The sequence below is a fragment of the Geotrypetes seraphini genome, chromosome 6 (genome assembly GCF_902459505.1).
Source record: "Geotrypetes seraphini chromosome 6, aGeoSer1.1, whole genome shotgun sequence".
NCBI classification, from domain to species: Eukaryota; Metazoa; Chordata; class Amphibia; order Gymnophiona; family Dermophiidae; genus Geotrypetes; species Geotrypetes seraphini.
Window position 1 is genome coordinate 12,246,337 of NC_047089.1, and position 25,989 is coordinate 12,272,325.

General features: G+C 42.5%; 1 protein-coding gene across 3 annotated transcripts in view; it reads left to right on the forward strand.

Moving 5' to 3' along the window:
- The first annotated feature begins 1,589 nt into the window (after nucleotides 1-1,589).
- FCHSD2 (FCH and double SH3 domains 2) overlaps nucleotides 1,590-25,989 on the forward strand; it is a 330,943-nt gene continuing 306,543 nt past the window's right edge. For 2 of the 3 annotated variants that reach the window (XM_033947791.1, XM_033947793.1), the window contains exons 1-2: nucleotides 3,201-3,257; nucleotides 3,800-3,897. In XM_033947791.1, coding sequence (XP_033803682.1) covers nucleotides 3,216-3,257; nucleotides 3,800-3,897 — 140 coding nt within the window. In that variant the 5' untranslated portion in view covers nucleotides 3,201-3,215. Of the gene's footprint in view, nucleotides 2,094-3,200; nucleotides 3,258-3,799; nucleotides 3,898-25,989 lie in introns of those variants that run through there. The other variant, XM_033947792.1, reaches the window with a different exon arrangement.

The following is a 25,989-nucleotide window of genomic DNA, read 5'->3' on the forward strand; positions in this document are numbered from 1 at the left end:
GTTAAGCTCTGGAACGTGTTGCGAGAGGATGTGGTGAACAGTTAATGTAGCTAGTTTAAAAACAGGGTTGGACAAGTTCCTGGAGTAAAAGTCCATACTCCGCTGTTGAGACAGACATGGGAGAAGCCACTGCTTGCCTTGGATCAGTGGCATGAGTTTTTGCCAGGTACTTGTGACTTGGATTGGCCTCCGTGAAGTCAGGATACTGGGTTAGATGGACCATTGGTCTGACCCAATAAGGCTATTCTTATGTCCTCTCCTGGTGACCCCTTCGAACAGTAAAGTCCTTTATTACTCCTCTCCGTAAAACTTTCCAGTCCACTTTCTCTTCTCTCGCTCTGTTGTCTGCTCTTCTGGCAAACGCTCTCAGACCTTTCCCTCCACAAGCAGTCAGCACCTCAGGAGTCTCCCTCAGTAGAGGCTCTGGCTGGAGAAACAGGTTAAGCAAAAGCCCTTTTCTTACTCATGTCTCCCCTTTTATATGTTCCCCCTCCAATCTGCTATCTACAAGTACAGACTTTCAGTGAGCCCCAAAGAATCCAGGTCTTCTGCTGGGCAGCAGAGGCATTTATTGGGGGGGGGGTGTCACACTTAGAAGGTAGATACTTCTGTAGGGTCATGAAATGGTTAACTGTTGTTTAAAATATTGCTCTGGCCTACATAGCTGAAAACAGTGCATAATCTATTGACTTCATCTGCCTAAAATGTATGTCCCTACCTTACCACATTGTAAGCTGAATAGATAAGAGTTTGAGCCATGATGTACCCTGCCCTTCTGTACATTTAACTGTAAGTGTCCTGCTAGTGACCTGCTAGTGTGAGCTTAGAACCAATGAGTGTTAAGAAAAGTAACACGTGAAAAGCTTTTTCTAGAATTCAGTTGTATAGCCAGAAAAATGAATAAATATCTCTGTAACTTCCTGGTTTCGGCACTTCTGAGCCTGCTTGGAGCTCAGGGGTCCAGCATGCATGCTGTGAATAAAACTTGTACTTTCTTCAGGCCTCTGACTTTGTGTGTCCAAGTGACCTTTCACTTCTAAATGCATTGGCTTCAGAAATGTCTTGTCCTTTAAGCATGTGGCTTCTCTTCCCACCTCTTCCCCCTTTTTCTATTATGAACTTGTTAGAGATGCATAAAATACAAAGTCAAAATGATGAAAAGGGCCACCATTGGTCCCCCAGGCCTTGAACAGAAGAGCAGTGCATTATGGGGGAAGGGGGTCTTTGACTTATAGAAGAACAGGCAGTACCACTGAGGCTTTTGAGAAGGGGACGCCCCAACCTCGGTACACCCCTCCTTCTCACACTTGGTAGGGTCCCGATTGCCGGAGCAGACAGTTAGCCACAAACGACCCTGCGCCGGCGCTTGAATCCCCCCCCCCCCCCCAACTTTAAAACAACGAACAAAAGCAAACGTCGTGATTTTAGTTTCACTTTCACAGCAGTCCCCTCCCCCCCCTTGTAAAAAACCAACAACCCAGCGTCCCAGGCAGAGGGGTCGCAGAACGCAGCGCCCCGCGCGCCGACGTCACCTTCCGCCCCCCCTCCCCTCCCCTATGATCCTCCTCTCTATGGCAGAGCGAAAAAAAAAAGAAACCAAAACCACCACAACAACAAACACGGGGGGGGGGGAGGAGGAGAAAAAGTTGCGCGAGGCCGCCGCGCGCCGGCCGTCCATTCCCGCCCAGCGTTGACAGAGGCTCGCGTTGGCCTCGGCGTGGCGCTGCGGAGCCGGAAACCGCCGTGGCGCGAGCCCGCTCAGCGCCTCCTCCCCCTCCCTCCCTCAGCGGCGCGGGCTCCACCTCCTCCCGGGCCGCGCTCCAGCCGCGGCTTGACTTTCGTGAGGGAAGAAGCGGGAGCCGACGGGCCGCTTTTCCTCCCCCTCCCCCCCTCTCTCGTGCCGCCGCCGGGGATGGACTGAGCGCCGGGGGGGAGGAAGGAAGCCTGTGAAGAGAAAAGACGGGGGAGACGCGGAGAAACCTCCCCCCCCCCGAGGCAAAGAAAGAAAACCGACCAGCGCCCCCCCCCCCTTCGCCAGGATTTATGTGGCTTTTCACCCCGTCGGCGGCATCATGCAGCCTCCTCCGAGGAAGGTGAGGAAGGGGGAGGAAGGGGGGGGGAGGGGGAGCGCGCAACGTGCGCGTCTAACTGTCGCTCTCCCCCCTGGTAGCGGCATTGTGCGGCTCGGAAACCCTCTGTCAGCAGCTCCTGGGCTCGAATCGTCTGTGCTGGGGGGGGGGGTTCCGCCCCCCCTCTCCCCTCTCCCCTCTCCCCCGTCGTTTCCCACGGATTGTGCTTTTGAGAGACGGAACGCTTTATTCCCGTAGATCGTCTTTAAAAATCCCGCACTGCAAACCCCCCCCCCAAAGTCCTGCAGTGCTGCGTGGAGCCCATGTGTGAAAGTGGGGTCCCCCCCCTCTTGTCTCCTGGAGATGCGATTTTAATTGGATGTTTTGGGAATTGGGGGAGGGGGGGAGTTGTCAGCCCCACTTTATATGACTTTAAAGAGCTGGTCCCCTCCCCCGTGTTGGATCTCTCTGATTTCGCTTTTTTTAATCCCTGCCAGCGTTAACACCCGTTTTCCTCTACGGGGTAGCTGTGCGCGTGGGTGTTGGCGTGCGGAAAAATACCCATTTTTAAATGTTTTGATGCCAAGCTCTGCTGTTTTTAAAAATAGGGTTTCTCTCCTCTGGCCAACTGGATTGTTTCCCGGGCTCCTGATGTCTGTCCCACCCCTTCCTAAAAAACATGGAGCTAAAATTTTCTTTTGGGTCCAGCCAGGAGAAATGTTGCTCTTTCTTGAATATGAGGCTTGTTAAAAAAAAAACCCCAAAATACCCCCTTATCTCTTAGTGCTCCTTTTACGAAGCTGCGTTAGCGGTTTAACGCGTGTAATAGCGCGGGCTAATTTGCCGGCCGCGCTGGCCACTACCACCTCCTCTTGAGCAGGCGGTAGTTTTTCGGCTAGTGTGGGGGTTAGCGCACGCTAAAAAGTCACGTGCGTTAAAGCCGCTAACGCGGCTTCGTAAGAGGAGCCCTTAGTTAAAACAGCTAACTGATTGATCTTAAATACCAGGATGACTTCCATAACATAAGTACTGCCATCTCCGGATCAGACCTTCGGTCCATCAAGTCCGGCGATCCGCACACGCGGAGGCCCAGCCAGGTGTACACCTGGCGTAATTTTAGTCACTCATATCTCTCTATATGCCTCTATGTTTTATGTGCATACTTTTGGTTCTCTCTGCCTTTCTCAGGTACTTTGCAGTTTGCTATTTTATAAATGCGGTTTTAAACTATTTTGGATTTTTTTTTCTGCTTTCATGCACTTAAGTCTTATGAGTTGCAAACCAGTTGACACACACACCCTTGTAAAACTTATATACATTTCATGGATTGCAAATTTTGTTTAGCATGCTCTGCTGTATCTTTAGTTGCTTTTGAAAGTAATTTACTAGTTCTGTATGTTGGTACAGTACTGCTTTAATACAGAAAAGTTGCTTGTATAATAAGATTTACTGCTAAAGGAGTGTGTATTGCACTTTTTATTTGGTTAAATATAGTACGATCCATTTCAAATAAAAAGTAGAATAATTTGATTTCGGTAGATTACCTTGTTTGTAGAATGATATTAGCTAGTAAGTGTTTTTATAGAATAATTTTTATCCATTATGCTCATAATCTGGTATTGACAGTTAAGGAGAAAACTCCATTATTTAATCTAGCATCCAAAATTGGAGCTGGGTATTTAGAAACAGCATATTTATGAACATTGTTGCTGTATCCTGTCTAATTCTAGGTGAAAGTTACACAAGAGTTGAAAATTATTCAAGTTGATCAGATGACAAAACTGCAAGCCAAGCATCAGGCAGAATGTGATTTACTTGAAGATATGAGGTAAGGTTGCAGCAAATACCACAAAATTTCTGTCCGATCTGCTCCTTTTGGAAGAACATTTGGGTTACAGAACTCTGGGAACGGACAGTGGAATTTCCTTTTGGATTTCCTGCATTTTAAGCAATTGAAGGTTGGACACAGCTGGAAATTATAAATGGTACTAGCACAGTGCCAGATCCTTTATTTTTCCTTTTTTTCAATTGAGGAAATTCATTAGTCATTAAAATATAAGCTTTTCTTGTATACCAAAGATAAAATCTTATACCTTATATTTTAAAAAGCCATCTTAAAAGCAAAAAGATTTTAATTAAACTGTTAAATATTTTCTGTAAAAATGCATAAAAACTAAAAAGATGCACACCATGATCTTGTATGTTATTTATGCAACAACAAACAAAGAATCCAACAAAACTGCAGTGAAATATCAAGTCGGAAGACAAAGGAAAAAACTGCAGTAATGATGTACAAGATCCTTTAATTTTGTACTGAATGTGTATATAGGTTAGAAACCAGTTAATGTTTAAGTGACATGCTGCTGTTGGTAAGTTAAGAACCACATTTGCATTAACATTAATCACTTCTGCAATATTCTGGTCAGTCTGTGGCTAGGCGCCAGGTCACTGCTTGCCCTGTATTGTTAGCATTGAATATTGCTACACCTTGGGTTTTGGCCAGGTACTAGTGACTTGGATTGGCCACCGTGAGAACGGGCTACTGGACTTGATGGACCATTAGTCTGACCCAGTAAGGTTATTCTTATGTTCTTACTAGTCTTTAAGCCCATTACATTAACGGGTGCTAGAATATATGTGTGTGTATGTCTTTCTTTCTCTCTTTCTGTCTCTCTTTTTCCTCGCCTGTCCACCACCACCCCTTGACTGCTCCCTATGTCCAGCAGTAGCCCTTCTCCCTTCCTTGTACCTCCCCCGTGTCCAGCAGCACCCCTTCCCTGCTCCTCCTGTCCAGCAGCAGCCCTTCTCCCTTCATTTTATCTCCCCCCTGTCCATCATCACTTGGGTTCCCGGCTCCCCCTGTCCAGCAGTAGGCTTTCTCCCTTTTACCTCCCTTCTGTCCAGCAGCACCTCTTCCCTGCTCCCCCTGTTCAGAAGTAGGCCTTTGCCCTCACCCTCCCTGTCCCAGCAGCACCCCTTACCTGATCCCCCTGTCCAGCAGTAGGCCTTCTCCCTTCCTTGTACCTCGCCCGTGTCCAGCAGCACCCCTTCCCTGCTCCCCCATGTTCAGCAGCACCCCTTCCAGCAGGGAATTTTTACCTCGCAGCAGCCGCACGACACCCTCCAGCTGTTTCTCTAGGTGCCGTGAAACCGCCACCGCCGCTCAAATTGCATGGTAATTGACCACATCATTAAAAACTGATTTAAAAAAATCATTATTTTAATTGTCAATTTAGGTTGTGCACAGTACCTAGCCTAAGTCAAGGCAGAGAATAGGTGTCGCTAGGTGTTTGAGATAGGCACCAGAAAATTTGACCAAGTAAAACCTGGCCTAATATACCGGCACCTACCTCTAGGACACCTAAGTCTGCTTACGTGCCGCTAGGTTTGATTTTATAAAGGATGCCTAGTGGTTAACTGTCAACAGCACGGAGCGGTGCTTACAAATTAGGCCCTGTTTATAGAATTAGACCCTTTGTGTTTTGATTTTCATCTGGATCCTGCCATATATTTTAAGCATGCTCATCTAGATTAAAATGACATTTTGGTGATATAGAGATGGTTAATTGTCTTAACACTGAATCAATATGATTTTGAATTAGGCAGACTATGTTAGTGATGACTGAAAATCTTTTTACCAGTTTGCTGTTATATTGCAGAAGCCCATTGACTAATACAGTGTCTTTTATTTTATTCGGTATCTGAAGCCTGTTTTAATACCATTAGCATTCATCAAAAAGTGGCCAAATTACAGGAGTCTATTATGTTTTGTGATAAATAAAATAAGTCACTAGTTCTGTTAGTCTATATTTCTGTATTTGAAGTGTTAAAAAAAACCTGAAACATTTTACAATAGTATTACATATTGTTGGAGGCATGAGGCTCAAACATACTGAAGAAGTCTTACCTTAGATTTTGTTGTGCTCAGGCTACGTACTGTTTGTGCTCCCCCCCTCCCGCATCGTGTGTTCTTTGCAACAGATATTGCTAAAGGTCAGTGGGCCACATGTAAAATGTCGGCAGCAGATGGTCTATATTATATGATGTGAAGGCCTATTTTGCATGGGAATTGGAATTTTTAGGCTGAGTAGTTCATAGTTCTACTGGTAGTTTCCCAAAAATTCTGATGAATGTGGAGCCTTTAGTAAAATGCATATAGTATCCTGGGTTGTAATGATCGTAAGCAATGCGTTGGAGTATATAGGATCATCCTAGAGTACTTTGTATGTTATTTTGAGAAGTTTAAATTTAATTCTAAACTGGATAAAGAGCCAGTATAGTTGTTTCAGAAAGGTTGGGACATGTTGATGCCTCTACTATTTTAGAATGGGATGGGCTGATATAGCGCCTTTACTAAGAAACTTTGAGATATGGACCTTTACGCATCCATAAAGTGCAGCAGGAACATCTGTTTTAGACTCATGATTAGCTAAAATATCGTCAGGGACAAAATGGGCATGTAAATGTTGATGTGCAAACATATAAAGAACCAAAGAATTGACCCAAATGTCGCCACAGACCAAAAAATCCAAAGTAATGTTCCTGAGATGGACTTTATGAATGATAAAACTTGAAAAATCACATACAAAACCTCTAGGACTTGGACCCAACATGATCCATGTTTCGACAAGAATGAAATCTTCAGGGGTCCTTATGAGTCCTAAAGAGAGAAAACGTGGATAAACAATCCAATGGTACTGGTACGTAGAAAGTACTACTGGATTGTTTATCCACATTTTCTCTCTTTAGGATTCATAGGGACTCCTGAAGAAGACATTCTTGTTGAAACACGGACCAGGGTCCAAGTGGACCGAGTCCTAGAGGTTTTGTATGTGATTTGTCAAGTTTTATCATTCATAAAGTCCATCTCGGGAGCATTACTTCTCCACAGTGTTTTTTTGTTTCTCTGTGCAAACATATAAACCTTTTTGTTCTGAAATGCCAACCTGCACCTTTATGTGGTGGATCATGAATGTTTGTTGGCCAATTTACAAACAAATGTTTATTGTACCTTAGTTGTCACAGAGTTCCATATTTCTTGCCAGTTTTGCCTTCAGGGAAACACAACCATTGGGGTATTTAAGGGGTAACCGCTTCTAATCCCTTCAGAAGAGCGTGGAATAGAATGAAGATTTTTTTTTTTTTTTTTAAACCTAGATGTCTTTTTGAACATAGATATGCATTCCCCTTCTGAAATGTAGGATGCATATTTGTAGCGGTTATTTTTGGGCCCACCCTAATCCCACTGAACAAATCTCTTCCACACTCACAAATTCTAGGCACTTCTCATATACATATGTCCATCTCATACATTTTTCCCACACTGTCTAAGATATTCCCAGCCCCTCCCCCCCATTGCTATATGCATTTTAGACATGTACTGTATATTCTGGATGTGTAAAACTGAATTTAGAAGTTTATGCCTTAGATCTACTGATCTCAGAAAACCGTGAATATAAATGGAGGCAATTAACATTCAAGGTTGCACATTTATATTTATTTTTCTTTAAAAGATCTAAGGCAGAAATTTTACTTCTTTAATCCCTGGTGCAAATCTTAGTCAAAAGGAACACTTTTTAAAATGTCATGTGCACTTCTGAGTTGATGTGGAACCTTACTGGGAAATTTGTTTCCATATATGTCCTTGTAAGATTGGAAATAATATGTATAGGTTTTCAGCTCTTTCAAAACTACACCTTGTGATTTGTGTCACAACTGTCTTAACAGGTATAGTGCTGAAATCACTGCTTACATGTGTATCCTGTCTACCCATGTACCATAATACTGCTATTTACACATGGAGGTGTTTTTGAAATACCTCTGTATTGCTAATATTGAAGTATACATGCTTCTCTTTCAATCAAATTGGGTTGGCTTGGTAATGCCAAATATTACCTTGCCAAGAATTGAGGTTTCATTCCTCCTGGGTGGGGGATGTCTGTGTGGGGATGCTGTAGGGGATGCTGTGCAGGCAGCAGCTAGCAGCTACAGTCCCTGGAGGCATAGGGGGAAAGCTCTGCCAGGACAGGATAGTGTTATTAAGTGACTGAGCTTAGAATCCATACTGGCTGGGTTCTGAAAGGAGCTGCATTTTATGACCACTAGCCTGAAATTATTATTTGTGATAGATGGGCTAAATTAGAAGGAGGATATAGAGAGGAGACTATTTCTGTTTCAACTAGAAGGCCAGAACAAGAAGAAGAAACTGACCTATTACTAATGAAAAGATTTATGCATTTAATACCAATTCAACATTTTTAATATGCCAGTGTAAGATCTATGTATCTTGTGCTTTGGGTAAGTGAAACCATCATGATTGTTATACATGTTTGTTGTACATTGAAACAACAAATTCTGATTGAGAAACAGAGGTAGGGGAGTTGATTATTTTTCTGAATATATATTTTACAATGGTTTACTTTTGGGGGTGAGCAAGGCTGATGTTTAAACTATGTTGGGGTTGAGGGCAGTAACTTGAAATGGGGCTCAAAGCTCTCTAGCATTTATGCCTCCTTCATTTTTGGGCAAGGTTGGGGCCTCTTAAGGCAGATGGACTCAGGGCAGTTGGCCTAAGTATCACCCACCATCCCAAAACTGGCAGAGTTAAGGAATCTTTGGCTTTATGGTTACAGATCCTCCATAGAAGTCTACCCAGCACTGGCCTTATTTCCCCAACTACTGCAGTTGCTGTCTAAGCAACGATAATTTTTTTTGACTTGACACTTATCTTCTTTCCACATAGAGATTATATTGCTCTTTTAAATTCAGTCACCGGTTTTGTCTCCATCACCTCCCCCAGGAGGGCATTCCAGGCATCCATCACCCTCTCCATGAAATATACTTCTTGACATTAACCCTAAGTTGACCACCCTATAACCTCAATTCACAAGGATCATATCAGAGACTTTTAGGAACTTCAAGGAGTAGTACAGGACAGGTACTTCTCCTGTTTTCTCAAAATGTTTTTTGGCTTCTTTTGCTTCCTCTCTATTTATCCTAATTACAGTATTTATTCTGTTTCTGTAGTTGGAGCAAATTTTAAAATGGCCTCTATTCATACATATAAGTTACACCTATAAATGTATTCGGTCCGCAGCTCCTCAGTATCTCTCCTCTATCATCTCTTTTCACACTCCCCCCCCCCCCCAATCACCCAGGCACTCTGCTCATCAGTTAAGTCTCTCTTGTCTCTCTTATCTGTACTCTTCTGCTCTACGGCCAAGTCCAGACTCCATCTCTTCTACTTTGCTGTATGCCTTGAACAAACTGCTTGACTTGATACATCAAGCTCCGTCTCTGGCAATATTCAAATCCAGACTCAAAGCCCACTTCTTGGAATCTGCTTTCGGTTCCAAACTTCAACCCACCAGTTAAGCACCAATATCTGTCTTATCATTCCCTCTGTAATTTCCTACCTGTTAAGCATCATTATCTGTCATATCATTTTCTTTGTAATTCTCTCACCTGAATGCTGTGTATAGATGCATCTTCTTGTCCAGTTTGTCTTGACAAGATTAGAAGCTCTTTTGAGCTTGGACTGTCTCGTCTATGTTTTGATGTACAGCGCTGCGTATGTCTAGTAGTGCTATAGAAATAAGTAGTAGTATTTTTTATACCTTTCTGCAGTGCTTATGTGATAGTCTAATGAAGATCTGCACAAGGCTTTCCTTCTTCTGAAACTGAAGGTTTTGGCTGCTGGGGGAATTTTTTTAAAGTTCCCTTGTAAGTGTAGTTATATACGAGAACGATTCTTATATATTTTAGATCCTAGCCACTTAGAAAGTTTTTTTAGGGCAAAAATGGATATTTTTTGTTTGATTGTTTAGGGCAGGGGTAGGCAATTCCAGTCCTTGAGAGCCAGAGCCAGGTCAGGTTTTTAGGATATCCACAATGAATATGTATGAGATAGATTTGCATGCACTGCCTCTTTGAGATGCAAATCTATCTCATGCATATTTATTGTAGATATCCTGAAAACCTGACCTGGCTCCGGCTCTCGAGGTCCGGAATTGCCTACACCTGGTTTAGGGGATAAAGAGTATATGTTTCCGATAAATGTGAATTGTTTACTTTTGCTTAGACCTAATCTAATCTAATCCTTAGGTTTATATACTGCATCATCTCCACGTTCGTAGAGCTTGGCGCGGTTTACAGTAGATGAAATAGGAAGGAACTACAACAAAGGGTTAGAGGTAGAAGTGTGAAGAATATTTAGAGGACTTGGTATGCCAGATATAAGAGTTTTTGATACCTAAGTTTGAGAGAGGCTTACATATTTGAGAAAAGCCAGGTTTTCAGATGTTTGCGGAAAACTTGGAGAGAGCTCAAGTTCCGAAGAGGGGAGGTAAGGTTGTTCCAGAGCTCAGTGATTTTGAAGGGGAGGGAGGTCCCTAGCTTTCCTGTGTGGGAAATGCCTTTTAGACCTGACCTCTCCTCCATAATGTAGGTTTGTTTGCTTAATGTGTTATGAATATTACTAATTATGTGTGAATTTTTCTTGCAAATTCTGCTTAATGTTATTCACTATGTAGCATTAGGAAAATTTACTTTAAAAAAAAAAAAAAAAAAAAAGCTCTGCACTGCAGTTCCCTGCTGTTCTTAATAATGCTGGGAGTGCTTTAACTTGGAGGAACTATCAAAATCAAATACTAAAGATATTAGATATGTGTACACACAAGAGGAAAGACAAAGGAGATATGATAAACATTCTGGAATGAGAGGGTATAAAATGATGCACAGGAAGTATACCTTTTTTTAGTTCTAGAACAAGGGGTCATGGGGTAGTACATTCAAGAGCAGTGTCAGGAAGTAGTATTTTATTAATCAAGAAAAACTTAGAAACATGACGCCAGATAAATGCCAAATGGTCCATTCAATCTGCCCATCACATCATCCACTATCTCCTCCTCTCTTCTGCCCCACACTTGAATTCAGACATAGTATTTGTCTCCACCACCTCTACTGGAGACTATTCCATATATCTACCACCTTTTCTTTAAAAAAGTATTTCCCTAGATTATTCCTGAGGCTATCGTATCTTAACTTCATCTTATGCCCTCTCATTCCAGAGTTTCTGTTCAAATGAAAGAGAGACCTTGTGCACATTTATGCCATGTAGGTACTTGAACATCTCTATCATCTCTTCTTTCTCCCGCAATAAATGTGTGGCATGGTGACGCAGGTAATGGAAACGGATGAGATAAGCACAGAGGATCTAGTACATTCTGAAAAATAGGAGTTGATAACAGAAGCTTGACCTATTAGCATGTGGTGAAATTTTAAAATCTATTATTTACTTTTGTATACTTCAGTATCCAAATAACACTTCTTGTGGTGTGCATTAATCAATGAAAAATAATAAAACACATTACCTAAACTCTTCAACTAAAAATTATTTAAAATGTATTTTTATTCTTTATAAGCTTCCTCAGACTTCATTCAACTTGCAGCTTACTAGGCAAAACATTCCATAATTGTTAAATCTTTTGAATATTCCCTTGTGCTAAGGATATATGAATAAATAGATCTATCTGTTCTAGCCAAAACAGGCATTCATATAAGTGGATTTGCCTGACAAGGTGCACAAAGAAGGGCAGATAGTGTGGCTATCGCCAGAACAATATTAATGGTAGTTTAGCTTCTTACAAAGATTTTGTGGTTAAGCATGGGAAGGGAGGGGATCCTGGGTGTATATGCTCAGATAGGCTGCAGATAAGGAAGGTGGCAAAACTGTTCTGAACGGTGAGTGTTTACAAGCAACTGTGATCCATGGTTGGCAGTTTTAGATATGACAGGCAAACTAGGGGGCTGATGCTCAGAACTAACATCAGTGCTAAAAGGGGGTTTGCACACATGTTAATGTGCACCAGATGCTAATAGTTTCAGTGTAGACTGCATTTAAATGCATGTTAATATAGTAATTATAACACCCCTCAGCCATGCACAAAAAAGAAAGTTTAAGTGCATTAAGCACAGGAAGATTTTAGCCTGAGCCAGGTAGTGTTAGAAGGGGTTGGTAAAGAGTTACCCCTTCTCTCCCAACCTGAATATCTTGCTATACCAGCCCCTCAAAAATAATGCCCTCCCCCTAGTCAACTTGACCTGTTTTAAGCATTGGCTCCCCCTTCCCCCAATATTAAAAAAAATGGTCTGGTGGTCCCTCCCTCTCCTCCCCAGTCACAAATTTCCTTGGTAGTCCAGCTTCCCCCTCCAGTCACAACTGACCTTGTGGTCTAGCAGAAGCTCCACTCCTCTGGCCTACCTACCTTGTAGAAAGCTACTGAGTGCCATCTTAAAAAAAAAGTGGGGTCCCCACTTCGTATGGTGCATTCTGGGATGCAGTGAATGGTTCCTTTCTACCTTTATATGATAACTTCTGCCTTCTATAAGGTAGGGGGTCAGGGGGGAGCCTCTTCTAGATCACTGGGTCAATTTCTGACTGGGGAGAGGGAGGCCACTGGCTACCAAGGCAATTTGTGATGGGGGTGCTGGCTATACTTGGAGTATGATCACTGGATCACCAGGGCAGAGTGACTGGAGGGAGAAGGAAGGAAGGGTTGGGTATGTGGGGGTCTGGGTAGGTGATGCTAGATACCAGGTATATGTTTGCCACATCCATCACACCTTGGAGGGGCACTAGAATACGCTGCTGCCACTTCTTCCTGTCTGATCCCATAGCAGTTTGATTGGTGTAGTGAGTTTCCTTGTTCCCACTTTCCTTGTTTTTAGTATCATAATCTTGTGCATTTGAGGAGAGTGGGGCAAATTTGTACATACCCCATATATTTATGCAGTCTGAGAGTCCATTCCATCTTCAAATCCCTGGCAGTTTGGGGGCATGGGGTGGGTGGGTACAGAGCTGGGAAAGTTGCCTTAAGTGAAACGTGTCACTTTGTGCTGCTTCAAGCAGGCACTTTCTACTTGATTTTTCTTTACAATCATATCAGTGTTGTCATCACAATCAATTTCCTATCTAGCTTTTGCCAGTTCTGTTTTTGTGAAATTATTTAATGATGACTTTCTGCAAGTTCCTTTCAACATTTTACTGAAGTACTCTTCTCCAGTCACTCCTTGCTGCCAGTTCTTGATTTGGTGTATGATTTACTGTGGATTATTTTAGATAACAGAGTAGTCTTTACATTTTTTTTCCTCCATAGTATGGTGTTATGGAACAACTTTAATTTATTAGAATTGCTTGATACAGTAGACTCTCTGTTAACTGGAACTCAAGCAACCAGAAAAAAAAATAAATAAAAAATCTAAGAAATACTGTAATACTTTAAAAATGAAAATCTATTTCTGGTGGAAATTTAACTGTAAGCTTTGACATGTCACACTTGAGTACGCCCATGCTTTGCCTACCACATGTCTGGTAGTTTGTCTGGAACAGTTTATGGTATGGTATAGTATTAGTTAGGCCTATTTTTAATAGTAACTCTCAAGCAGCCAGAAATCCGGCATCTATCAATCCCCATGGGTGCTGGTTAACTGAGAGTCTACTGTAATGTACAAGCATAGTACTTTGGAAAACATTTAGGTAGTGAATGTCAGGTTGGCAGTCCATAAAAAAGGCCGTATTTTTAGAACTTTTTTTATTTTGGATTTAATTACTCCCTTTTCCAAATCTGAGTGCAAGGTGAGTTATAAACGGATATGGGCTTTAGAGAAGTGATTTAGAGAGGAAGAATGATGGCCAAGGTCATAGTGAAGAGCAGAGTTCTGTTTCAGTCCTATTCCTAGACATCGCATTTGGTATTAAATGAGCAGCAGCCCAGATAATTTGTGTTGGAAACGCAGCAAATGTATGCTGCATGGGGGTGTGTATTGTGTCTATTATTATTTTAATATGCAAAAAAAAAAAAAAGCTTCATAAATACTGTTGAAGGCAATGTGTTGTAGTACCTGGTGGTCTAGTGTGTTTCCTTCCCTCGCTAGCGGTCACACAGGTCAGGAGCGTGGAAGTCAGGAGCAAGCTTTCTGTGCTCCCGCTTGTGCCCGCGCTGCTGTCTGAATGGCTGTCATCAGTTCTCGCGAGTCCCACGAGAACTGATCCATTCAGATAGTTCCACGGGGCCAGGCGGGAGCACGGAAAGCTTGCTCCAGATTTATGCGCTCCTGACCTGTGCCCCGCTAGCAAGGGAGGGAAACACACTGGACCACCAGGTACTACAACGGCGGCAGGTGGGAGGGTGTTTTAAAAGGCGGCTGTGACGGGGGGGGAGGGGGTGTTTTAAGAATACGGGGGGATGATTTAAAAGTACTTGGGGGATTCCTACAGGGCTGGGTGGGTGCCCATATTTTGGGCACCAGGTACTACGGCAGCAGGTGGGAGGGTGTTTTAAAATGGGTGGGGTACAGCAGCGGTGGGGAGGGGGGTGTTTTAAAACTGTGTGGGGGGGTTTAAAAGTTGTATCTTCGCTCCATAAGATGCCCCAAGATTTCCATCCACTTTTGGGTGGAAAAAAAGTGTGTCTTATGGAGCGAAAAATAAGGTAGTTAGGAGAGGCTCCTGCATGTCTAAACCCTGATCAGTGGGCTAGGGAAGGGATATTTGGCAGCTCTTAACTGGGCATTGCCAGTAAATATCTCTTTTGACTACAGTAGTATTGTCTAGCTAGTGCCAGGGTGGCCTGGGGCAGAATTGGGATGGAGCCAGCAGATATGTGGGTACTGGCCATATTCAGTGCTGATGCTTATGGATCTGACCAGAGAAAACCAAAAAAACTCTGTGGAGTGACAATGTTCCCAAATGGACTTTATTTGAAAGTATCAAAGTTTCAAAGGTACACTAAAATAAAATAATTTCATCCACATAAAAGTAAATCATCCACATAAGAGCCTTTAAAGGACCTAGTCCGCTAGGGATACAGGACCCAACACGGTCCGCGTTTCGACAAAAAGTCTTCTTCAGGGGTCCCTGGGGGTCCTATAAAGGTGAGTACGTGGGAAACAATTGTGTGGTGAACCGGAAGTGAGACACTGCGTCCATTGCAAATGCAAGCAGTGTCTCACTTCCGGTTCACTACACAATTGTTTCCCACGTACTCACTTATGTGGATGGAATTACTTTATTTTAGTGTACCTTTGGAACTTTGATACTTTCAAATAAAGTCCATTTGGGAACATCGTCACTCCACAGAGTTTTTTTGGTTTTCTCTGGATTTTCTTCTTTGTGGATATTTTGGGGTCAATTCCTTTTGGGTTTTTTTTTTATGGATCTGACCATTCAGATAGAACCCTATCTTTGCCTAGGTAGATATGCTTGTACCAGAACCTGCATAGCTGTAGGGTTCACGGAGATCCAGATATTCAGTGCCGGTGCCCAGACGTGTCCAGGCATTGAATATTCAGGTCTAATTCAGCCTATGGTGGTTAGCTCTAAAACCACTGTCTGCAGTAAGCTAGTATCTCCTGGTATGGTTCTTAAAAAGTGTGTGCATTTTATTAGAGGACTTTCACCTTAAAATAGGATATAGATAGTTTAAAATTTAAATTGCCTGAAAGATACTATTTCAAGTGTGGAATGTTGCTACATTTTGGGATTTTGCCAGGTACTTGGCGAACTGGAGTGGTCATAATTAGAAACAGATCCTGGGCTAGATGACCTTTGTGGTCTCCCCCAATCTGACAATTCTTACATTTTTATTTGGTAAAGATTACTGGTATATTGGACTGTTGTAGTATTGAGTGAGATATTTTCATAGATTTTAGTAAAACACAGCTATGACCATCATAAAAAGATTTCTTATGAATGTGAAAGTGAAAATGCCAGAGAATGAGAGACTCCTGACCATTGATGATGTCCATGTATGTATCCACAATAATTGGTTACAAGATGTCCTTTATCCAAGCCCTATATATATTTTGCTTCTCTGTCATTCTGGTTAGAAGAGTATACACATTCCTCAACCTAATCTAAAATCATTTCTCACCCATGTTAAACCATTAAACTTTGTAATCATTTTAACAGCTACAAAAACTAGTGAGGTGGCTCTTTAGCCTCCTCTATACCCATGACCTTTCTAGTTTGTCCCTAGCCATCACCTAGCTACTGGCATGAATCTAATTGATTTCTGGGGACTTGTAACATTTTGGAACAAACCCAGCCACCCCATTACCATCTGTCTTACTAGGTTACATTTTCTTTATTTGCCCTTTTGTTTTCCCTTTTGTGTTTGATCTTGAGGAAGAGCCAAAGATACTTGGACAGATGAACTGTATTTAAATAGTTTTATCACTATGGGCTCCTTTTACAAAGCCGCATTAGCGGTTTAACGCGTGTAATAGCGTTGCATTTGATCTTGAGGAAGAGCCAAAGACACTTGGACAGATGAACTGTATTTAAATAGTTTTATCACTATGGGCTCCTTTTACAAAGCCGCATTAGCGGTTTAACGCGCGTAATAGCGTTGCGTTTGATCTTGAGGAAGAGCCAAAGACACTTAGACAGATAAACTGTATTTAAATAGTTTTATCACTATGGGCTCCTTTTACGAAGCCACATTAGCTGTTTAATGCGCGTAATAGCGTGCACTAATTTGCTGGCTGTGCTAGCCACTACCGCCTCATCTTGAGCAGGCGGTAGTTTTTCGGCTAGCAAGGGGTTAGTGCATGCTAAAAATGTGCATGCGATAAAGCCGTTAACACGGCTTCTTAAAAGGAGCCCTATATCTCTTCTAAGATGATGATAGAAAACTTAAAACAGTCTATTTTATTTTCTGGTGGTTGTGAATTAAAATTTTTTTGAGCTTAGAGCCTCTTGTTTAATCCATTTCCTTTGAAGCTATTTGAGAACTTCCTTTTGTACACATGCTCTTGGAACAATATGCAGACATTTAAAAAATCTCTTGCATGTTATTGAGAAATAGCTGTGATATGTTCTTAATACATGACAATTTTAAATTTGTTTTCTCTTTATATGAGCAAAGCACATTAGTAATTAATTGTCTTTGTCATTTTGTTATTGTGTTCATTGCTAATATGTATTTAACCTAGTGTATGAACAGATTATGGTTAAGAATAAATAGAAACTTTTCCTTGTCTTTTTAAGAGCTGCAGAACATTATTAGATTTTATGTACTGTATTATATACTACAGCAAAATTTCTGAGGGGGATTTGAGCTGACTGTATATTTTGTCTGCAAGCTTGCATCTTGCAGATGTTAGCAGGGATACTGCATTGTATTCTGTCTAATGATGTTATTTGTCAAAGAAACTAGCTAAGAGCTGAGCACAGTTTTCACTTAGTGGAACTGAGCTACTGATAATGTGAGATCTTTTAATTACTTTGGAGAATGTAAGCAAAGTGCAGAAAGGAAATACCTAGTCATTTTTTCATGTATATTTGAATGAATTCATTTGGACAGGGGATCTGTTAAGAAAACCTAAAATCTTTGGTCAGAGTAATAAAACAATTGTAGAAATTCATTATCTTGACTGTTTGTACTTAAGTTTCTTAAAATAGCATATGGTGCTTAAAAGGAGAAGAACCATCTGGCAGATTTTACATATTGTACCTTTAGCAGAAGTTTAGATACCAAGGTTTATTTTTTCTGCTGGTTATTTTTATGAAAGGCTTCAAGCTTCATGGTCTGCATGCTTGCAGATGTCTTGCTGATTTTTCTCTCGGCTAGTGTTAGGATAAGTCCCAAGTATATTCACTGTGACTTCAAAGTGCCCTTTTCTCTGAAGTTGGAGAGCTGCACTGTTTATTAGGCATCATTGCCAGCGTTAGGAAATATCTCCAGGCAGTGCTTCTGAAATTGCTATTGCTTTACTCAATACCCCCTTCCAGCTGCAGCCTCTACAGTCATTGCTCTACTCCTTTGTTTTAAAAATATATACATACCACATTACCTACCCTTAAAGATTGAAGGGTAACGCTCGCAAAACTAGGGGGGAACAAAAGGCATATGGGAGGGGATCACTTCAGAAGAAGCATTTGATGTTTCAGAGCTTCATAGAAATTAGAAGTTTGAGAAGCGGAAGCTGGTACTAAAGAATAAAGGCATCTTTAAAGAGAAAAGTTTTGAGCTTGGTTTTAAATTTTCCAAGCGAGTTCTCTAATCGAACATCTAATTGGAGGGCATTCCACAAAGAAGGGGCAGTAACTGAAAAAATGGATTTACGAATAGTATTGTAAAACAGTTCGCGTATTGACGGTATGGAAAGTAGGTTTTGATTGTTAGATCGAAGGGTCCTGGATGATGAGTGTGGGATCCAAAGTTTATTTAGAAATGCTGGTTGGTTAGAGTTTTTTGTTTTAAAGGTGAGGAGGAGTATTTTATAAGTGAGACGATGACTAAGGCCCCTAAGTAAGCCCTAACTTCTTTTTATGACAAATGTTTTTAAAAGAAGGGAAATCTAGTTTAAATAAATGAGTGATTTAGGCAGTTGTGAATGGAGCAGGTAGTTTTAGACAATTGGATACAGCTCATGTTGGAGATGCTGTGTTTTACTTGCCCCTGAAGTAGCCCTAGGCAAAACATGGCCATATTGGGCACCTGCTCGTAACCATCTGGAGCAAGTAGTGAATAAAGATGGTTTAATTTTCTCATTGGCCTGCTGTTAATCTAGGGTTTTTTTTTCTATATTTAAAAAAATGAGATGCAACTGTTGTAAAAATCTATATTTTGAAATATGCTTACTACTACTAGACACATGCAGGTTTTCAATATCAGTTCCATAACTTACTTAAATTAATAATGGTTGGATAGGCGTTTAAGGAGATTATGACTTAATTATATTGTGGTATCTCAGAGAAATTGATAGCTTGCAATTATTACAAAATACTGCAAGGCTAATTTTTTTGGGAGAAGGACAAGTTTGAGAGGGCATTTCATTTGTTAACTCGGTTACACTGGTTACCTATTAGACTAAGAATCAAATTTAAGATTGCATGCTTGGTATTTAAATCGATCCATGGTCATAATGGATGGGCCATTTGGTCTTTATCTGCCGTCATGTTTCTATGTTTCTATATTTCTGAGGTCTTCAAAGAAAAAGAGCAACTAAAATGATAAAGGAGATGGAATTTCTCTAGTGTGAGGAAAGGCTAAAGAGGTTGGGGCTCTTCAGGTTGGAACAGAGACATTTGGGGGTGGGGGGAGGAATATGATTGAGGTCTACAGAATCTTGAGTGGTATAGAACGAGTAAGAATGAATCAAATTTTTTTTTTACCCTTTCAAAAAAGTGCAAAAACTAGGACACTCGAGGGAGTCAAGTGCTGCCCTGTCATTTCAATATATTATCGGCTAATCTACATTTTCAGAAAAGAGAGATCACCGGAGAAGGACATCATGGTTGGGAAGATCAAAGTAACCAGGCAAAGAGGGGACCTGCAATCAGATGGCTTGACTTGTTGAAAATAACCATGGGGATGACGTTGGAGGACCTTTCTGGACTAACACAAAACCAATTTTTTTTTTTTAAATCTGCAATTCAAGTCACTAGGACTCGAGCATGAGTCGATGGCACTAACAACAACAACAACAATAATCTACATTTTACACTTTGAATTCTGTTCTTTTTGTGGTATTGTACATTTGTACCTTGATCATTGCTAATTACTGCTAATTGGTAATGAGGCATAATGAGCTTATTTTCAGCATCTACATAACAGCTTGTTGGTGCCTCTTCTGACTCTTGATTCCTTATCTACCTTCTTGCACTCTTTGCTCATTACAACATAATTTGCTTATCATCCTGACTACCAGACATATTACATGTGATTCCAACCATAGCAGCATTTTCTCAATAACTGGCCTTTCTATGGAACGCACTTCCTTCCCCATTGCTAGACCGGTTCAAGTCAGCCCTTAAAACTTTCTTATTTTAAGGTGCCTTTGAATAAAAAAAAATCTTGATTTCCCCTCTATTGCCAGAATACGATTGGGATCACCACCTGCATGGACTATATAGAATATAAAGTCTACCTATACTGTTTTCCTCCTGTTCTATCGATTGTAGTTCCTCTCTTCTTCTATATTTGTCTTTACTTATTTCTCATTCTCACTATCGAGTATAATTCCTTGTATGTAACCTGCAGAGATGCTTCGTGATGTGCATTATGTCAAGACTAAATAAAAAATTTGAAACTTGAGAAATGTGACTGTATTTGAAATACAGCCTTATTTAGCTAGAGCGGTGTTTTTAAGAGATTATGTATCATTTAAGAATATAAATAAACAAGTCTAGTGTAAGCTAGAACCAATAGAGCAGTGGTCTCAAACTCAAACCCTTTGCGGGGCCACATTTTGGATTTGTAGGTACTTGGAGGGCCGCAGAAAAAATAGTTAATGTCTTATTAAAGAAATGACAATTTTGCATGAGGTAAAACTCTTTATCCCAGGACAAGCAGGCAGCATATTCTCACATGTGGGTGACGTCATCTACGGAGCCCCAGCGCGGACAGCTTTTCAAGCAAACTTGATTGAAGTTTCAAGCTTGCTATGCTGCACCACGCATGTGCACGCCTTCTCCCTCCACTAGAGGGCGCATCCCCACCTCGTGGTACTCAGTTCTGTTTTTTCCGCGGAGCCAGAAGCCCTGTGGAATTTGTGCTCCGTGCCTTTTGCCTCAATCAGTCCATTGTTCTTCCGGTGTTTTTTCCGAAGCCCCACTCTCATCCTGGCGAGGTGGCGCTTCACACGCTTGACTGTAAGAGGGCGTTGGCCTTTTATCTTCAGCGCACTAAGTCTCATCGGAAGGTTCCTCAATTGTTTTTGTCCTTCGATCCTAATCGGTTGGGACGTCCTGTTTCCAAGCGCACCTTGTCCAACTGGTTAGCTGCTTGTATCTCTTTTTGCTACGCTCAGGCTGGTCTCACGCTCCATGGTCAAGTCACGGGGCATAAGGTCCGAGCTATGGCAGCTTCTGTGGCTTTTTTCCGGTCTACGCCGGTCGAGGACATCTGTAAGGCTGCCACTTGGTCTTCGGTTCATACTTTCACCTCCCATTACTGTCTGGATACGTTGTCCAGAAGCGACGGCCGGTTTGGCCAGTCGGTTTTGCGTAACCTGTTTTCCTAAATTGCCATCCTCCCACCTGCCCTTTTTTGGTTGGCTTGGAGGTCACCCACATGTGAGAATATGCTGCCTGCTTGTCCTGGGATAAAGCACAGTTACTTACCGTAACAGGTGTTATCCAGGGACAGCAGGCAGATATTCTCACAACCCGCCCTCCTCCCCGGAGATGGCTTCTTTGCTGGATATAGAACTGAGGACCACGAGGTGGGGATGCGCCCTCTAGTGGAGGGAGAAGGCATGCACATGCGTGGTGCAGCATAGCAAGCTTGAAACTTCAATCAAGTTTGCTTGAAAAGCTGTCCGCGCTGGGGCTCCGTAGATGACGTCACCCACATGTGAGAATATCTGCCTGCTGTCCCTGGATAACACCTGTTACGGTAAGTAACTGTGCTTTATAGTTTAAGAACATAAGAAGCGCCATCTCCGGATCAGACCTTCGGTCCATCAAGTCCGGCGATCCGCACACGCGGAGGCCCTGCTAGGTATACACCTGGCTTATTTTATAGCCAACCATATCTTTATATGCCTCTCTCAAGGAGATATGCATCTAGTTTGCTTTTGAAGCCTAGGACTGTCGATTCCGCAATAATCTCCCCTGGGAGAGTATTCCAGATGTCAACCACTCTCTGTGTGAAGCAGAACTTCCTGATATTAGTCCTGAACTTGCCCCCCCTTAGCTTCATTTCATGTCCTCTTGTCCGTGTCAAATTGGACAATGTAAATAGTTTTTTCTGCTCTATTTTGTCGATTCCTTTCAGTATTTTGAAGGTTTCGATCATATCCCCACGCAGTCTCCTTTTCTCAAGGGAGAACAATCCCAGTGTTTTAAGTCGATCCTCATATTCCAGTTTCTCCATACCCTTCACTAGTTTAGTTGCTCGTCTCTGCACCCTCTCCAGCAGTTTTATATCCTTCTTTAAGTAGGGAGACCAATGTTGGACGCAGTATTCCAAGTGGGGTCTGACCATTGCCCTATAAAGCGGCATTATAACTTTCTCCGATCTACTCGAGATTCCTTTCTTTATCATGCCCAACATTCTATTTGCCTTATTTGCCGCTGCCGCGCATTGTGCCGACGGCTTCAGGGTCCTATCTATCAGTACACCCAGATCCCTTTCTTGTTCACTTTTTCCCAGAGTTGCACCTGACATTCTGTACTCGTATTCCTTATTTTTACTGCCTAAATGCATTACCTTGCATTTCTCCACGTTGAACTTCATCTGCCATTTCTCCGCCCATTTTTCTAACCGACACAAATCGCTCTGGAGTTCCTCACTGTCCTCCTGCGATCTGATTGCCCGGCAGAGTTTTGTGTCGTCTGCAAACTTGATGATCTCACTGGATGTTCCGTTTTCCAGGTCATTGATATAAATATTGAAAAGGATTGGCCCAAGTACCGAGCCTTGGGGTACACCACTAGTCACTTTCTCCCAGTCGGAGAACTTCCCATTTATGCCCACTCTCTGCTTCCTGTTTTCCAGCCATTTGCCTATCCATCTTTGTATATCTCCCTCTATGCCATGGCTTTGTAGTTTCCTAAGAAGTCTTTTGTGTGGAACTTTGTCAAATGCTTTCTGGAAGTCCAAGTATATTATGTCCACCGGCTTTCCACTATCAATTTGCTCGTTCACGGTCTCAAAGAATTGGAGTAAATTCGTCAAACACGATTTCCCTTTCCTGAATCCATGTTGACTGGGTTTCATCAAGTCATGTGTGTCCAAGTGCTGAACTATGCTATCCTTGATCAGTGATTCAATCATCTTGCCGGGGACAGATGTAAGACTCACAGGTCTATAGTTGCCCGGTTCTCCTCTCGATCCTTTTTTGAAAATTGGCGTGACGTTCGCTTTCCTCCAGTCGTCTGGTATCTGACCAGTTCTGATTGACAGGTTTGCAAGTTTTTGCAGTAACTCTCCGATTTCGACCTTCAATTCCTTCAAGACTCTCGGGTGAATTTCATCCGGTCCAGGGGATTTGTCACTTTTAAGTTTGTCGATCTGGTAGTATATCTGAACTAAGTTCACTTCAACTGTGGTGAGGCTGTCCTTTATTTCTCCTGTAAACAGTTTCTCCACTTCAGGTATTGTTGAGGTGTCCTCCTTCGTAAAGACAGACGCAAAGAAGGAATTTAGTTTGTCTGCGATTTGTTTATCTTCCTTGATGTACCCTTTTCTTCCCATGTCGTCCAGGGGTCCCACTGCCTCTTTTGCAGGTTTTTTCCCTTTCACGTATCTAAAGAAGGGCTTGAAGTTTTTGGCCTCCCGGGCTATTTTTTCCTCATAGTCCTGTTTTGCATCCCTCACCGCCTTGTGACATTTCTTCTGTTCATCTTTATGTTTGTTCCAGGCTTCGGTTGTCTTCGTGCATTTCCATTTTTTGAAAGAGTCCTTCTTTTCTTTTATGGCTTCCTTCACCTGTATGGTAAGCCATGCTGGTTCTCCTTTGCCTTTAGTTCTCCGATCTTTGGAAATCCTCGGAATGTAGAGATCTTGTGCTTCTGCAATAGTATTTTTCAATAGGCACCATGCCTGGTCTACTGTTTCAAGTTTGTCCACCATCTTCTCGAGTCGTTTTGTTACCATGGCTCTCATGCAATCGTATTTACCCTTTTTAAAGTTTAAGGTGGTGGTTAAGGTTTTGGCATGTTTCCCTTTCCCGATGTCAAGTTTAAAGTTGATTACATTGTGATCACTCGTTCCCAGTGGAACCATGACTTCTACTTCTGTTATCGGTCCGGTGAGACCATTTAGGACCAAGTCCAAGGTGGCGTCGCCTCTTGTCGGCTCTTTTACCATTTGCTCCAGGAAGCAATCCCCTAGCACCTCCAGGAACTTGGCCTCCTTGCCGCAGTTGGAGGCTCCTAGTTTCCAGTCTATTCCTGGGAAATTGAAGTCTCCCAATATAACTACATTGCCTGTCTTGCATACTTGTTTGATTTCCTCCATCATTTCTGAGTCAGTGACCTCCGCCTGTCCTGGGGGACGATAGTAAAGGCCAATTATTGTATCTGCGCCATTGTGACCAGGAATTTTGATCCAGAGGGACTCCAGCTTCTCTTTCCTGTCTGTTGTAATCATTCCAACAGAATCTATTCCTTCCTTAACATATAGGGCAATACCTCCACCTTTCTGCCCTTCTCGATCCCTTCTATATAGTTTGTATCCCTGTAGTACTGTGTCCCATTTGTTTTCTTCATTCCACCATGTTTCTGTTATGCCAATGATATCCATGTTCTCATGTCTTGCTATCATCTCTAGTTCTCCCATTTTGTTTCCTAGACTTCTAGCATTTGTATACATACATCTAAGTTCCCTTCGTGTTACCTTTTTGGACCTTCTACTCTTGGCTGTCCTTACAGTTTCATTTACGGTATCCTTTACTGCTCCTGTGTTATCTCCCATGTTTGCTGTGTGGTCATCCCCTCCTGTGTCTGAGTTGTCCCTTCCTGCTTGTTCTCCTTTGTTGGCTGTGAGGTCGACCTCTCTTGTGTATGAGTAGTAGTCCTTTGTTCCTACGTCGGGGCATCCTGTTGTCCGTGCCATCGACAGTTAAAAGGAAAGATATATAAACTATAAAGAGTTTTACCTCATGCAAAATTGTCATTTCTTTAATAAGACATTAACTATTTTTTCTGCGGCCCTCCAAGTACTCTATTTTTTTCTGCAGCACTCACATTTAAAGTTCAATATCTTTTCTTTCTCAAAACTGGCACATTTCAATCACTAAATTGAAAATAAAATCATTTTCCTACCTTTGTTTGGTAATTTCATCAGTCTCTGGTTGCACTTTATTCTTCTGACTGTGCATCCAATACTTCTTCCCTTCTTTCAGCCTCCTGTATGCTTCCTCTCCTCCAGACCTCATTCCCTCCCCCAACTTTTTCTTTCTTTCTCTATGTCTGTCTTTCTCTGATTCCGTGCCCCATTTTTTGTTTTGTTTCTGGTTTCCTGTCCCCCCTCCTTCTTTCTTTCTTCCTTCCTTCCTTCCTCCGTGCCCCATTTTTTGTTTTTTTTTTGGCTCCCTGTCCCCACCCCACCTTCCTTCTTTCTTTCTTTCTTCCTTCCTGCCCTCCCCCATGCCACCGCCGCCGCGGAATAGGCTGCTACCGCTATCGGGAACAGGCCGAGATCTCCCTGCTTCTCTTCTGCACGGGGCCAACTCTCGCTGCCCGACGTCAATTCTAACGTTGGAAAGGACGTTCCGTGCAGCCAGGCAGCGATTGGCTAGCCAGAACGTCCTCTCGACGTCAGAATTGACGTCAGGCCGCGAGAGTTGGTCAGCCCCGCAGGGAAGAGAAGCTGGGAGATCAAAGAACACGGTGCCGGCTTGATCCCCGATGGCAGCAGCGAGAAGGGAAGGGAAGCAGGTTGGGCACCACTGCTCTAGACGAGCCGCGAGCTGCACTCTAGGGAGAACAGTGGACCGCCCCCCCCTTGGTATGCCACTGGAGCAGCAGCGTGTCTGGCCGGCTCGTTCGTTCAAAGCCGCGGGTGGAGGCTCCTTGCGAGATCCGTGCCTGCGTCTGAAGCCTCTCTGATGTTGTGACATCAGAGAGGCTTCCGATGCAGGAGTGGATAGCGCAAGGAGCCGCCAACCCGCGGCTTTGAACGAACGAGCTGGCTGCTGCTCCAAAAGGAAGAGAATGATTGCCTCCAGACCGCGGGCCGCAAATAAAACCTGGAGAGCCACATGCGGCCCATGGGCCACGTGTTTGAGACCACTGCAATAGAGCAACAAAAAAAGAAATCCAACCGAATCTGCAGAAAAACCACCAAAACAGGAAAACCAAACAAAAATTGCAGACAATGTACACACGATGCAGGCAAGAATTTATTGTACCAAAGTTAAATTGCAGTAATAAAAAAAATTTTAAAAACTAATAAAAAACCTTTTT